General features: G+C 43.8%; 1 protein-coding gene across 8 annotated transcripts in view; it reads right to left on the reverse strand.

Annotated features, from left to right (window-relative positions):
• Window positions 1-10,940: 10,940 nt before the first annotated feature.
• Window positions 10,941-15,924, reverse strand: part of SGCD (sarcoglycan delta) — a 306,318-nt gene continuing 301,334 nt past the window's right edge. For all 8 annotated transcript variants that reach the window (XM_041397415.1, XM_041397414.1, XM_041397419.1 and 5 more), the window contains one exon: window positions 10,941-14,544. In XM_041397415.1, the coding sequence (XP_041253349.1) occupies window positions 14,371-14,544 (174 nt within the window). In that variant the 3' untranslated portion in view covers window positions 10,941-14,370. The remainder of the gene's footprint in view (window positions 14,545-15,924) is intronic.

The following is a 15,924-nucleotide window of genomic DNA, read 5'->3' on the forward strand; positions in this document are numbered from 1 at the left end:
TAGGGGTCACTTTATAGAGGCCATGCAGTGTTAATGGAATTTATCAGCTTAAAAATATTTTTAATTGCAAATAACTCAGCTGTAATTTATTGAATTGTTTACCCTGAATTGCCTGACATCCCCATTCCTGCACCTTCTAAGGCTTATCATAAACTCCTCCTGGCAGTTCTCGTGCAAAGCAGGAATGACAGTATAATTCTGAGGTCAGTAGCTCTCAGATGGGGATGATACTTATTGTTATAATTAATTAATTTATTTATTTTTAGTCTTTCCCTTTTGTCCCTGGTGGCTGTTTGACCCTTGTGTTTCTCAGGAAGGGAGAGGCACACATCAGCTCTCCTGAGCCAAATCTGCCCACGGTTGACTCTGGATCCAAACTGTCACTCACATCATGCCAAACTTTGGCCCTTTCACATTAAGCTGCCTGTTCTATCTCTTAAAAACATGAGTGAAAAATCTATCTGTGGACAAAACACCTACTGATTTCAGTGGGAACTGACTGCACTTGCTCTAGGGTTGTAAAGCTTTCAATATTTCTGCTTTCAATATTTCATTACTTTCTTCCATCATCTTCTTGGAGAAAGGAAGAAGTATGGCAGTGGGCATGTTCTAAAATGCCATGGATAAAGGAGGCATCCTCACATCAGGAACAAATGACATCTCCAAACCCCAGACAGACACTTGTTACGTGCTACAAAGCGAGAGGGAATGAAGTGACAATCAAGATCCATCAGTCCCTGCAGGAAGCTGGTGCTTGTGCCTGCCCATCTCTCACCCCGGGACCCTCAGGCCCCACCAGCTTCCATCTGGCTCATCATGCTCCTGCCTCTCTGTGAGACAAGTTCTACCTGTAGTGTCCTTGTCCTGCAAAAATGGGGAAAAAAACCTCAGGTTTCCCCTTGGCACATTGTGCTCATCAGGTTTGGCCCGCTCAAGTATTTGATTTAATGGATGTGGAAAAGGTTTCAGGTCCAGAAGTCAATGCAGAAAACAGAAATGAAGAAAAAGGCAGAAACCAGGAAAACAATCCCTTGATTCTGCTGTTCTTGGCTGCTCTGCCTGATCTGCTCACTTTGGGAGGGGAGCAGTGACCCAACAGGCAAAGTGGGGCAGGATTTGAACGAGGCTGTTGTCTTAAATGTTTCACCTGGTTCAGCTGAAGTCAATTTCTTTAAACCATCACTGCATCTTTCTGCTTTTGCCTTCAGTTTTTTCTGATAGAAGACAGGATAAAGGGCAACTTCTCACTTGAAACATCCTGGCTTCACCTCATCATGCAGAGCTTACACAGGTGTCAGGCTTACCAAGGAACCTGATGCTGCTCTTCCTACAGAGAAATGCTGGCTCTCTGGATTCAGGGTTTCCATTGAGGCACTGCTAAAAAAAAACAAAATAACCCATTCCCCACCTGGCTGGCAGCACTGTGCACTGCCACACTGGGCTCCTGGAATATCACAAAAGTGACCATTATAAAAGCCAGTGTGAGAAGTGAGCTAAACCAGGCTCAGCAGTGTGGGCTCTAAGAGGAGCAGCAATCTCTGCCCCTCTCCTGGAACTGGGCAGGACTCGGGTGTTGCTCTGGCAATGAATGAAAAAGAAAAGAGCATTTTTAAGCTCTTCCAACTCCAGCAGCCAGGAGCTGTGTGAGAAATGCTGCAGTCAGCCCAGAGCAGCCCAGCCCAGCCCAGGCCAAGCTGCCTGCTCTGCTTTGGGCTTCTCCCAAGACTCTCCTGCCTCTGTTTTCCTGCAACACCTCCCCTATCCCTGCCCCAGGAGCTGCTGGATGCAGTTCAGGAACCCACCCAGGTTTATTTGTGCCCTGTTGGTGTTGGGAAGGTGCTCAGCAGTGTGAGAGCCTCAGAGCCTGGCGAGCAGAGCTGTGACAGCAGCAGGACTGGGGCTCAGCTGCAGCCACAGCCAAAGTTGGTGTCTCAGCCCAGGGGGAGGAAAAAGGCCCACAAAACATTAATTTAATGTCATGCTAAAGGCCACTGCTGGTGTGGAGCCCTCAGTGCAGAGCCCATTCCAGCACCAGGCAGGGACAGCTCATTCTACAGCCTGGCTATGAAGAATTAATTTAAAAGCAAGATTTGGCCTTTCTATCTCCTGATTTCTTTGTCCCATCATTACCCTTAAGCAGCAGCTCGTTGCACTTGTATTTTAGGTGGCAGAAAATGAGTGTGGCAGGGGTGAGGTGCTGTCACCTGGCACTGCTGGGCACGAGCCACGTGCATATCCCACAGGCTGTGCTGGGATACTGCACAGCCTGGTGTTTGCTAAGAATTGGATTTTTGTTTTAAACTTTATTAGTGTGCAGCTCGTTGTGCACGCTGCTAAATGTCTTCTTGCCACAGGAACAGCACTCCTGTGTCCCCTGCTGTCACCCCAGGCAGGGCTGTGCTGCCTGTTTGTGTTTCCTTTGACTGCTAAACTGCTCATTGGAAATTAATTCATAAATAATTCATTGGATGTTGCACCCTGTGCTTTAAAGTTCATCGTGTAGGTGGTGGTGGGTTTTCTTAGAAGTGGCAGTGCTTTCCTCCTTTCTTTTTCTGTGTTAATCTTGTGTGTGTGCAGAGCTCCCACTGCAGCCTGTTGGTTCTGCTATAGATGTTTTAATGTCTTTCTGGCAGATGATAATTATCCTCAATTTTAGTTACTATGGTTCAGGATTATTGTGTTGCAAAAACTCTCTTTTGAGATTGGGGTTTATTGTAATACACAAATGATTTTTGGGAGCAGTTACAACTGACAGAAAAATAAAAATTATCCAGAAATGCACCTCTCCTGTCCATGCATACACACATATGCACTCACACTTTCCAATCAGTCATTTATTAGTCCTAAACCTGACGATGCTGGACAGCAATGAGAAGTTTTTCCTCTCCCTGGTGTCCCAAGGCAGGTTTTGGTTTTTTGGGTGGGCCTTACAGCAAACGTGGCCCTCTCTGGGAGCAGTGTCACCTCTAACACTGCTTATTTCAGCTCTGGGGCCTCCTTAGTTCGTTCCCAGAAAAGCATTAAACCCCGTATAAATAGGTAAAATATGCAAAAAAAGGCTTTGTTTGGGTTTAGTTTCGTGTTTTGTTTGTTTTCTTGTCTTCCCAGACAAGATGCAAGCAGATGCAAGACCAACATCCAGTGGTCAAAATCCCATCTGTCATGTGTAGCATCTTTGGAGCTCTCAGCTGCTGAACTCAAGTTGCAGGTAGAGTTTAGACCAAGTAATGTATTTTTTTTTGTTTTAAAACATGCTGAAATACCAAGCAGCACTGCAGTCTTACTGCCCCCTGTGTACTTGTGGGTTCTGCTGGCATTTAAAATATTTCTGTTTCACAGCCTGGGTAAAGGGGTGGCACGGGAATAGGGCTCTCAGGGGATCATTAAGGTTGGAAAAAACCTCTAAAATCACCGAGTCCCACCACGAACCAGCAGTGCCAGGTCCAGGCAGCGTGCAGGGAGGAGAGGTGGGAATGGGGGCTCCAAGGGCTGGTGCAGCTCTGCTACAGTGAGGGGAACACAAAAGCAGATCAGGGAGGTCATTCCAGAGATACCAAAGGTGCCTTGTGCCTCTCCCCTCCCTGCGTGCACCCAGGGAATGGAGCCCAGCAGATGGGGAGTGCATTCCTCAGCGAGGAGGCCGTGGGCTGCTTTCCTGCCTGCATTGCTGTGCTGCTCAGGAGACTGAAAGCCAAGCCCAGAAACAAGGAAAAAAATGCCCAAGTAGGTGGGAAAGGGAAAATACCAGAGCTGGTGATACACAGGCCTGGCTGTGTGATGGCCTGAAGCAGAGCTGTTATGTGCAGAGCTATTCACACACCCCAGTTTTAATAAGTGCAGATCATATCAGTAATGTAGATTACAATAGTCCAATAGTGTGAATCAAATATTTAAAGACTACTTACATTCTGCTTTTTATCCTGAAATGACTGCAGAAAAGAGCCAAGTTCTTGCTATTGGCTTGACTTCATGCTTTTTCTCTATTAAATGAGGCCATATAATTTTCCTCTGGGACACATTTGGCACTGGAGCTATTTAGGTCTGAACCTTCATCACTAAATTGAGGAAGATTTTTCAGTTCAGTTTAAGGAGAGAAGAATCAAGGTCATAGAACTGGAGAAAAACTGTTAAAAACAAATAGTTCTCCTTGCTGATTTTCTGGCCACTGTTCATAAAAATAAAAAATAATCACCCAGATTTAACAACTGAACTTCAGCAGCAGCAACTTGTCTGTACTGAACTCAGATGAAAAATATGAAAACCCAGCTGCACATAAAATTTTAAGCTGTGGAAGTTGTTATCATTTTACAGAGTATGAAATGGACTCATTTTGTCTTAATGATTCTTTATTTGGTAATTCTTTTTTGTTTATCTTGGCTATTTAGGGTAAAAAAAAAAAAGGAAACAATTAATCACCTGTAGGGGTAGAAAAGAAAGCAGGAAAAAATTGGGAAGCACTTCTTAAAAAGTGAAGGGCAAGATACTTGGGAGGAAATTACATTTTGAGAGGATTTTCCCAGGAGCTGATTTTGGAAGCCAAATCCTGTTTTTGGCTTCCCAGACGTAAAGGATGGTGCAGATGCTGCTGCTGCTGAGTGCCACTCACCATTTCCAGCATGGGGGCACTGCAAACACGCTGCTGAACTCCCCAGGGCTTAAACCCAGCCCATGGAGAGGCAGGTGCTGGGGGGCTCCCAGGGCTGGACAATGTCCTTGTCACTGCCTCCCCCTGGCTGGGAACCTCCTGCCAACGTGCTGCTTGGTGGGGGTTAATTCATGAATTATTTCATTGTCACTTTGCTGGAAATTCCAAATTCAGGCCAACAACTGCAGCTGAAGTTCAGCTGAAAGATGTCTTTTCTCTTTTATTTATATTTTTTTAAAGGACAAATAGTCCAAGACACAGTGAGGGACCAGAAGACTGTGTGTGCCCACCCAGCAGAACAGAGGGATTTATGTGGAGCCTGGTAAACAGCAGCCCCTGCAAACTGGAAAACAAGTGTTCCTCCAGCCTGGATTCTGGCTGTGTCCCAGTGGGGACTGGGCTTTTTCTCTCTGAGGGGTTTGGAAGGCACAAACAACTTTCCACTCGGATTGAAATCTTGCAATTTGTTCAGATAACGAGCCTCAATCAATGCTCTCATTTACTGACAAAATCCATGGCGAACAAATTCATATTTAAAACCCAGCTCCTGCAAAATGCCCTCAGAAGTGATTGCCTGGCATGTGCAGAGTCACCAATGAGCAGCTGATTAGCTGGCCAATTAAAATAAAACTGATGGATCATTAAAGCAGCCAGAGGCTGCTAAAAAGAAAGCCAAGAGGCTTTCTGTGACTTGGTCCAGAGGCTGCTGGTTTTGGGATTTAGTTTTATTTTTAATTAATATTTTTTCCCAGGCACTCGAGCTCCTGCTCCCTCCACTGTGCACAGGTGGGGATCTGTTCCTAGATGTTCCTGGTGCACCCAGCTCTGGTGACTCTTGGAAAACCCTGAGCTCCTGCCGCTTTGGAGCACAAGCTCCAAAATTCTCTTCAGCAGAAAGCGATGCCCTTTGAGAGGTTTGTGATGCTCAGGCAGGACCTCAGTGCCTGCAGCAGGATTTGGCTGTGAGTCTCTCATGCCAGGACAAGGGTGAGAAAATCTACAAATATAAGAAAGACTCAACTTCCCTCAAAGACAAAATAATTTGTTTTGTTGATTACAGGTTTTCTTCCAACAGTAATTCACATAAATTCTCATTCCATCTTCTACAGCATTTTTGGCATAAATACATCCAAGTTCTTGCTCCTGTGAAACACATCACTGCAGTGATCAACAAAAAAACCCCAACATCTGTTTCCTTCTTAACAATCATTATTTTATTAATATATTTTACAAGATTGCAGTTGAAATCATTTAAATACAAACTTTTTTTTTATACAGAAAGTGTAATAAAGTTAAAATAGTTCCTTGTGTAATTCATAGCATTATTGCAATGCTTACAAAATTTTGCATAGAGTGTGCAAGGATTGATGTTATTTGATACAAAAAAGCTTTATATTTTCCCACACAACCACACACATACATAAATTAAAAAGAAAAAAAAAAGCCAAACAAATCTGAATTTCATCATGAGAACTGTGATAAGACTTTAAATTCATTTTGTCCTGTTTACACGATCAAGGTCATTGGTGGTTTTCAGAGTAGAAGTCAGACAAGGTGTTTTCCCATCACAGATGAAAACTGCTGTAGCACAGGGGTCATGCCTTTTCTGCTGCTGCTGTAGATGAACAGGGTTTCCTTTGACTCTCACTGAATGTTTTGCTGCTGGCTCTACATATATGGAGCTTTTCTGGGTGAATACTGACAACTCTATTGGCAAACTAGTTCAAATATGGGGTGGGAAAAAACAAACAAAGCCACAAGCAACATCCAGATCCAGCAGGTCAGTCCCTTCCCTGCTCCCAAACCACCAAACAGGGCAGATCCAGACCAAGGTCTGGTCACAGCTCAGGGAAAGCTCTGGCCTAGGGAGGAATCCAGGAGTGGATGCTGTCTACTTAGCCCTTCTCTGGCAAACACAGTGGACACTGATTGCTCAGATATGCCCTTTCTGAGGTTTCTGGCACACTCTTACTCTGCAGGATTTGTTCACTCGCTCTGATAACCCACAAAAAGGGACAAGAGAGTGGATTCCTCCAGCAGTGCCTGCCCTCAGGAGTTACTGCTCTCAGGCTGGCCAAAGGCTTGTGAGAACAGCACCCAACAACGAGCAGCATCATTTATCCACTCAGGCTGCAGGTACACATCACCTTGTGCCATCTGCAGAGCACTAAAACTGCCCAAGTGTCTCTTTATCCGTGACAGAGTGCACAGGGCTGAGGAGGACCCAGCTGAAGACAAAATCATCAGGCTGTGCTTTGGTGTGGGAGGTCACTCCCCGCTCTAAGGCAGCCACCCTGGAGAGATCCAGCCCTGGTGTGGGGGGCTGGTGGGCTCTGCAGCTAAGGGAGTGTGGGAGAAGCTCTAACAGAAACATTTTTTTTTTCAGCTACAATCCAAGCTTCAGCAAAAATAGCACCACCCACAAATAATTGCTCTCTTGCTCTCCAGAGTGAGCCTGCCTCAAGATGTTTCAAGGACTCCATTATGACGAAATTTTTGAAAGACCAAAGGACATACATTGCTTTAGGAAGAGATAATGCATTTAGCAGGAAAGGTTTCAGAGGGCTCTATCTCCTATCAGTGGTTAAGCCTTTGAATGGGGAAAAAATGTAAGAGTACAATGCAATTTGAAATTCCTGTTACATGCAAAGATGCACATGACTTGTGCTTTGCAATGGGCCTGTTCCTATAACGACAAATATGCTAGAAATGGTAAAACTTTCCATTTGGGTAGGACCTGGTGAGAGGCTCCAAAGAGCCCTTTATAATATCAAGAGAAGACTGTTTAGCTAAAGCTGCATGTTTTTATCTGAAGCATTTGGTGGCACAATGTAAATGTAACGTTTTCACAGAAATTGCTCCTGTTATTTTCTCTTCCTGGTGGAAAATTTCAACCAACTAAATGAGGCAAACATACAATTACATATCAGTTCACAGTGGACTTATCCCTCGTATTCTTTAATCCCTGTTAGAAGCTAACAAAAGCTCAATCCATGAAGATCAGCTGCCTCAAAGGAAACGTGAAACAGGCAGCCCATCATCCTGACTGGTGGCACAAAATCCCAGCCACCACAGGGCTTCCAGCTGCAAGAAGGTGAGACATTTCCTAGGAGAGACACCAGTGCTAACTTTGCTGCAGGAATGACACTTGTAGCAAATCAATTTTTAAGGGATTTGCACCTCTAGTTTAAAGTGATTTGGATGGGAAATCTCAGTGGGGCACTCTGATTGTATTTCCTTCTTCGATGCAGATAAAAATCCTGCAGCTTTAAATATCCATCTTTTCCTGTGTTCTTTATACCGTGCATCGCTTTTCACAAGGGCACAATACAATTCAAGTGGCAGGACAAGAGAAGCAGAAATGATAAAGCCTCAGGGCTGGATGTGCATAACCAGGGGCCTCTCAACCACAGCAGACTTAAAAGCTTTCTAAATACAAGCTATTCACTATAATTTCCATCCAAGCCCCAAGCCACTGTGGTTATTGTGGATGGAAACAACACCCCAGCAATCTTGAACAGCCCGAGCTCTAAGTGGTTTCAGTGACAGTAATTCCACTGAGCTCCACGAAAAGATCAAGCATAATTTCCACCATATTTAGTAAAATGGATGTTATTAATTTAAAGTATAATAGTGCAAAGGGACAGAGACATTGACTGCATTACTGTGATTAGGGTGATGTCTCTCCCCATTTCTTCCCCTTCCCTCCTACCTGCCTTGTTTAATTCACTCCACTCTTGCTTGAATAACCTCAGCACCACGTCAGTGTTTAACCCTGCTCCACTCACAGACATAAACTTGGCTACATCAGCTGTGAATACACAGCAACTGCCAGGCAGAATTTACCTGGAAGTCCCAGTTTTATGGTCATGCCACTGCTACACGCAGGTTTTGGGTTTTGGGGGCTACTGGATTTGGGAGCAGGATGCCAGCTACCAAAACATTACACAGCAATTTCAGAGCTGAGGAAAAAAAGGTTAACATGGGGGAAAGGGAACAGTTGCCAGGATCACATTCCTGAGCATCCAGGGCAATAAAAAGGCTGGTATTTTCACATTCAAAAAGCACCAAAGCAGTGCTTGGCAAAGCTTGGCAGGAACATGCCCTGTGCTTGCTGGGGTGAATTCTGGATGATGACATTTCAAAATTTAAAATGTCAGCCATAAAAAACAGCACAGCCTCTAACTTTTCTTCTTTTTCTTTTTCTTTTTACTGTAGGTACTTCTAAAATGAAATCATTGTAGCAGTTACTGTTCTCCACAAAGCAGCCACTGGAGCTGCTGCCCTGCTAATGCTCAAGTGAACAGCTGGCACCATTTACTCAGTTTATTTATACTTACAGTCCAGGATGATGTCTTTAAGCTTTCTGGGCTATTTCTCCACATTTCAGATTTCAGGTAACCTTGCCCTCTGCACACATTTCAAGATTTTTCACATTATTTCCTCCTCTCCCCGTTAACCAAGTTAGAGCCTTCCTGCCACTTTATTCTCTCAAATGCAGCTTTATGGTACACCTGCATTTCTCCTACCCAGTTCAGAAAAAGCACCATTAAAGTTAATGTATTTCAGGCATGAGGGCAACCAGAGAGGGATGAACTTCTTGAAGTCTTTGGTCTTTGTCTCACTCTATTTTGCAATATGAAACTTAAAGCCATAAGAACAAACAAAAAGAAAATTGGCTTTTGTTGTAAACAAGTGTATATGAGAGTGTGTGTGTATGTGTGTGCATCTTATGACAGCAAAATGAATTTTCACTAGGTTGTGATGTGAGTTAGCCTTCTCAAGTTCCACAGGAATCTCCCTTTAACCTTGGGGCACTTTCTAGGGAGGGGTTTTTATTTAGCCATCATTTTTCTGTACCATATACTGCAGATTTTTAGGCTTGTGCCTTCAAAGTTTGTTTGTGCAATGTGATATTTATCATAAGATAAATATCACAACCCTTCCAAAACACAGCTGTTAGCACATGACTGAGGTAAGCAAGTACAAATCACTCTTGCACATACTCAGTCTTCTAAGAAGGAATACTCAGGAGAGGCTTTATACATATTGTAGTAGTTACTGGCTCCCCCTTTTGATGACTTCCTCTACTGTTAACATTTCTTTGTACTGTTTAAACATGGGGTAATATGCTTCAAAATAAATAACAAACCCAAACAAACCAACAGCCAAAAAAACCTCAAAGAAACTTGGAGAATGGTTACAGATGTACAGCCTTTCTCAGGACCTCTGCTTTTGCTAATGGCAAAGTCTTTTTGCTTTAGGAGAACCATCCTGCCTCAGCCATGACAGAAGGGTCACACACTACACATGGAAAAGGTTCCTGTCACAGGTGAGCACTGGCTGTCCTTCTCCTGACCTTTTCCTAAAGTGTCACATTTACAGCAAACTGGACGAGGTCCTGCAGTCCTATAAAGAGCCAGCACACATAAATGCATTTATGACTCCTGCATGGCTGCCCCAGGTACACTGACACTGCTGCCACAGTCCCCTGATTAGCATTTGGGTGGGGTTTCAGTGCTCACAGCTGCAATGCAGGCTCTGGTTCAGCCCCAGAGCCACCCCAGGGGCTGGCAGTGCTCCCACTGTCCCCAGCTGGCACCTGCCCAGCTCAGGCTCAGGCCATGAAGTCACCACCAACCCTCCCACTGAGCTCAGCAGACACAAACTAAACTCCATTTTGAGATCAACCCCACCTCCCACACAGCAAATGCTCCACTGAACTAAACTTCAGGCCCGATTCACAACAAAATACACAAAGCCTGGTTTGTCTCTGGTATTTTATCGGCGGTAGGTAGAGCACGTGGATGAAATTCCAGTCAGGGGAGAGCTCTGCTTTAAGTGGATTCAGGGGAAAGCAGCCCACACAGGTAGGGAGGAATCCCACTGTGAGGGATTTCGGGGCAAGGCAGGAGGAGAAGGGACTCTCCTGCACTCTCTCCAACAGGAGAGTCAGCCACTGTGAGTGTGAGATGGCTGGATGTGTTAGCAGGCAGCTTAAACAAAATGCCTGTTTTTTTTTCCCCTGGGATCTGAGACACAGTCCTGTTTGCTCTGCTTTCACAGAATCCTAGAATGGTTTGGGATTAAAGGGACCTTAAACCATCCAGTTCCAGCCCCCTGCCATGGACAGGGACACCTTCCACTAGACCAGGCTACTACAAGCCCCATCCACCACTTCCAAGGATGGGGCAGCCACAGCTTCTCTGGGCAGCCTGTGCCAGGGCCTCAGCACCCTCACAGCAAAGAGTTTCTTCCTAATATTTAACCTAACCCTGCTTGCTGTCAGTTTGAAGCCATTCTTCCATGCCCTATTATCCCTGCCCTTGTAAAAAGTCCCTCTCCAGCTCTCCTGGAGCCCCTTTAGGCTCTGAGGTCTCCCTGGAGCCTTCTCTTCTGCAGCTGAACACCCCCAGCACTCCCAGAGGGGCTCCACCAGCCCTCAGAGCATCTTTGTGGTCTCCTCTGGACTCAGCCCAATGTGTGCCCATCCCTCTGATGTTGGAACCCCAGAGCTGGACACAGCACTGCAGATGGGGTGGCACAAGAGCTCAGAACCCCCTCCATCGACTGATTTTGATGCAGCCCAGGACAGGACTGGCTTTTTGGGCTGTGAGTGCACTTCAGGTCATGTTGAGCTTCTCCTCAACCAACAACCCAAGGCCTTCTCCTCAGAAATATTCCTGACCCACTCTCTGCCCAGCCTGTGTTTATGTTTGCCACTTGCTGACCAGCATAGGCAGCATCACCCAAACCACTGTCTCAAAACTGAAGTGGTGCTCAAATGATCTCCAAGTTCCTACAGGGGTTAATTCTTTCTAGAAACAATTCCTCACATTTCAACACAACACATAATTTTATGGTTTTTAAGACAGAAACATGGTGGTAAAATATATTGAAATAAGAATTTCTTTCAGGAGATGTAATTAAGGTACCCCTTGTTCACCTTAGAGAAGCATCTGCAGTGATGGCACAGATGTTAAGGTCATTTCCTAAACAGCTCCCCAGCAGAAATTTACACCAAGATATGAATGTCCTTAGCAGTGTCATGGCTGTTGTGACATGAGAAGGTGATAACCTCATCCAAGAGCCCAGCTGGGAAAAGCAGCACTCAAAATTAATTTGTTGGGATGGAAATTGGGAGCAGCCAGAGGGTGGCACAGGGATGAGGACTGAGCCACTGCTGTGATCAGACTGGAGCACAGAAATCAGGATGCAGCATCCCTGGTGGGCTCAGCCCTGCCTTCCTCACCCCCCTGAACACCCCTGGGCTGGGAATTACTCTGATTCATTGTCAGGGAACTCTTCCTGCAGCACGTGTCTTCCAACTGCTCACACAGGATTTGGTTATGGATTGGGCCATGCTTGCTATGAGGTTTGTGATCAGTATTCAATGAAACATGGAAAAAAAATCTACAGTAAATGTAGGACTATGAATGGGACTTCAGTCATGGTCCCAGAGGTAACATACACAGTATTTTGCTATATTTAACATGGTAAGAAAAAAAAAAAGGTCTGTATCATTCTAGGTGCCCCTACAGTCTTAATGTATTTCATCAATATCTGTTTTAGGTTGCACAACCAGTTCCCAAGACACCCTCCTGTCCCTCCCCCCAAATAAACTAGATTTAATAACAAGATAAATATGATGTGCTTCTCCTTGCTGAGTGCATTGACTTAAGGCATAGGCACAATTCCCCTCTTTGAACAGAGATGGTACAGTCCTGTGTCCCAATACAATTGTTACCCTGGGTGACCCTTTGCATTCAAATGTTGACTCAAAACATAATAATTACAGGAATCATTCATTAACAAATAGTTTGAATTCGTTGATTTATCAGAAAGCATTATTGAAATAAAAGGAAAGAATTCAATCCTCTTTCAGGAATAAATGTTTTTGGGAGTGCTGCTTTGTCAGGCAGCAACACATCTAATCTAAACTCCACAGAAATCTTCTCTGAGTCCAATCAGTTTTGGATTAAGCCAGAATTGTTAATTTAAAAAGAAAAAAATAAAAAAAAAATCAAACCCTGGTACTCTCGAGACCACAAGAAAATATGTGAAAAGCTGTAAAAAAAGGAAATTGACTAAATTATTTCTAAAGATTTCTGTCAGCTATGCTTTATCTTGAAAATCACTTGAAGAATACCAGCTTTGGTTAGATATCACTAGAGATGAGCACAGATCTGTCTTATTTGCACATGAGGTAATATTTCAAAAGCATCTCAGTGGCTTAGAAACCTTGCTGCCCTCTTGAGATTTATTGTAACTTGGAAATTTTTGCCTTAATTGGTATATTTGGTTTTTTAAAGGATTTTTACATACATGTGGATGAAATTATGGGTCAGATTTCAATGATCTGGGCTCTTATCATTATTTTCCAAAACTTCAAAAGTGGAAGTAATGTTACCAGATCAGATTTTTGTGTTTCATCCTGCCTGTGACTCTTAGACTTTAAAATAAGGAAAAAATGCAACCATGATAAGATTCAACCACAGAGTTTTGGGGACTCAAATTCTAGAGGAACCAGCATCCAAAGCCCTTCCTTTCAGTAATCTGGCTTTGTCACAATCTTTATAAATCCTTAAAAAAAACCCTTTAATTTTCAGCATCTCTGATAATTGCAGTTTCCACCAAATCTAAGTGACCTTGGACTGTGTATCTTGAAAAGAAAGATGACAAAAATTCTGGTGTAGCATCTACATTATATACTTAATTTTATGATTTTCTCAGTTTCTAGCTGATCTTCTCTGTTTCTACAGATATTTAGGCAGTGTCTGATTCTTAAATCTTCACACCTTCACACCAAATATGTTCAAAATTGAAGGTGTTAATGGGGAGTTTGTAGGGTGATCCAGGACACCTGTTGGCAAAAGAGGTTCAGAATTTTTCTACTTAGTCCAACTTTCACAAGTTTGTTCCTTTCCAACAACTAAGTACAACACCAGTTTTGCCAGCACAGAGATGATTTTAGGTTAGTGTTGGACCTGGTGTGTCACACCTGAATAGCACAAGGCATCCTTGGCCATGCACAGGAAAGTGTTGAACCCGTTCAGAAAATCACATTTCTTATTTCAGCAAGGTCTGGACTTTCCTGTTAGCCAAGTGCATCCCTCTCTCCCAACAGGGAGCCATGCTTCAGGTGATAATTTAATTAAAGAGTAATTTAACCTCAGGTATCTTGGATCACTGCAGGTGATCAGCACAGCACATCTGGCTGCTTTGTTGTTTTTGAAATTATTTCTTTTTCATGCCACCGATTTAAAGGCACAAAAATAATCAGAGATGCTTCTCTTCCCTTTGGATGGTGGTGGGTCTGCATTGGTTCCAGGGTCTTGCCCAGCCAGCAATCCCATTGCTCTGAGAACATGATCAAAAACGAGGGGTGATCATTGCACTGTCTTAATACAGAAGGGTCCAGGGGAGCATCAGATCCAATTCAGCAGATTGTACCAGTAAATTTTGGTGTGGGAAAGAGAAATGCTACACAAATGTAACAGGGTCACCCTGGGATTCCTTGTACTGAAACATCATTTTACACAGAGGATATATATATATATCTTATATATATTTTTTTTATATATATATTCACACACACGCGCGCGCACACACAAAAAAAGTCTTTGATAGGCTTTCTGTGTTCTAGTAAAAATAGTTGGCAGCTGGATCTGTGAGACCAGAACTGGCTTTTGTGCTGCCTGTGATGCCCCTCTGCAAACTGTCTCTCAAAGGCAGACGCTCGTGTTTATCTGGCAGGTGGAGCTGCTGCCTGCCTGAGACAGGAACAGCCGCCCGTTGGGACACACACAGAGCTCGTAGATTTTTTGCCTGGACCCTGCAGAAGAGGAAGATCCTTGAGGCAAGTTAGGTAGTTTGATTTTTGCAGAATTCAACGTTATCTGGAGTCAGTGGTGGCGAGAGAGAGAGAAAAAAAAAAAAAAGAGATAATTAGCAGGGAGCTGTTATTTCTGATTTAAAGAAAGAGTTGTTATTTCAGATTTCTATGTTTAAAGAAGATTCTTCCAGACAGCTCAGCTGCTCCAAAAACTGGGTAGGGAAGTGTTTTAGGATGGGAAAGTCTGATACAAATCTGTGTGGGCACATTATCTGCCTTTACCACGACCTCCAGTTTGTTTCTGCTGATGTACCCACCGTGTTTCCTTGGCTTATAGCTTCCTGGAACACTTCCAGGAATCCAATCCCAGGTTTGGATTGACCCAACCAGAGGTAGCCCACTGTCAGATGGAGAGCATGGATGGTTCACACCCACCCAACCACCCTGCTCCTCCATCAGGATCTCTGTCACTGTGATCCCATTGCCAGTTACGCTTCCAGGCTCCCAGCACTGACTTTTATGTATATTTTATGTATATTTTATGCATATTTTATGTATATGTGTAACACTTTTGTGTCTATTAAAAATAACTCAAATGTTCTAACAGTCCTAAATTCCTCCTTACAAAACAACATAAGGCAAACAACATGTGGCAGCTCTTAGACATGTGGCAGCTGCAGGGGAGTGCTCTGGCATCAGCCACAATACAGTAAGATAACCTGAACCCCAGAATAATACAGGGTGACTGAGAATATCAGCAATGACAGTAACAATCTCCTAGTTTAGTATCCACCCATCTGATGTCCTGAAAGATACAAGTCAATTTATGCATTTAAAAGCATCTTAGTACTGAAAGCAACTGCCTGAAGTTGTGAAATGCCTTGGATTTCAATCTCAGTGTATTACGTTGGGGTTTTTTCTGGTATTTTCCAGAAGTTTTTTCTTAACACCCATGGTCTAGCTTTGGACTGTCTTAAAATGCAAATGTTTAGAAATAACAGAAACTGCAATTAAAGAGTCTTTCTATTTTATACCCCTGACACTAAGATAGGTAAATCTTAACTGATGTGGGAGGCCTCTTGCCTGGAGGTTTGTGTTCCATGGGCAGCTCCTCCTGACAAAGGTCTCAGTGGTTTCCCCTCTGGGAGCTCCTCAGCCTCATCCTTTGGAGCCTTCCATCACTGTGGCAGGAGGAGGGGATGAGAAAACCATCAAAACCATGTGCCCACATGATTTTGTGACACCAGAAGAGGCTTAACTCATCACCTACTTTACTTTTGCTCTATGTTATCAGCTTTAAGTGTTCTCTCTTCCCCTTTGGAAGTGTCTCCAGTGCAACAACCTGTGTCTCCTAATGTTCCCTTTCGTTCCAGAATGAAACATCAGCCACAAAAGCTTTCCAGATCAATACCGGTGAATTAAGCTCTTCTTATAGAATAATATA

The sequence above is a fragment of the Onychostruthus taczanowskii genome, unplaced genomic scaffold (assembly GCF_017590055.1).
Source record: "Onychostruthus taczanowskii isolate IOZ18803 unplaced genomic scaffold, ASM1759005v1 scaffold14, whole genome shotgun sequence".
NCBI lineage: Eukaryota > Metazoa > Chordata > Aves > Passeriformes > Passeridae > Onychostruthus > Onychostruthus taczanowskii.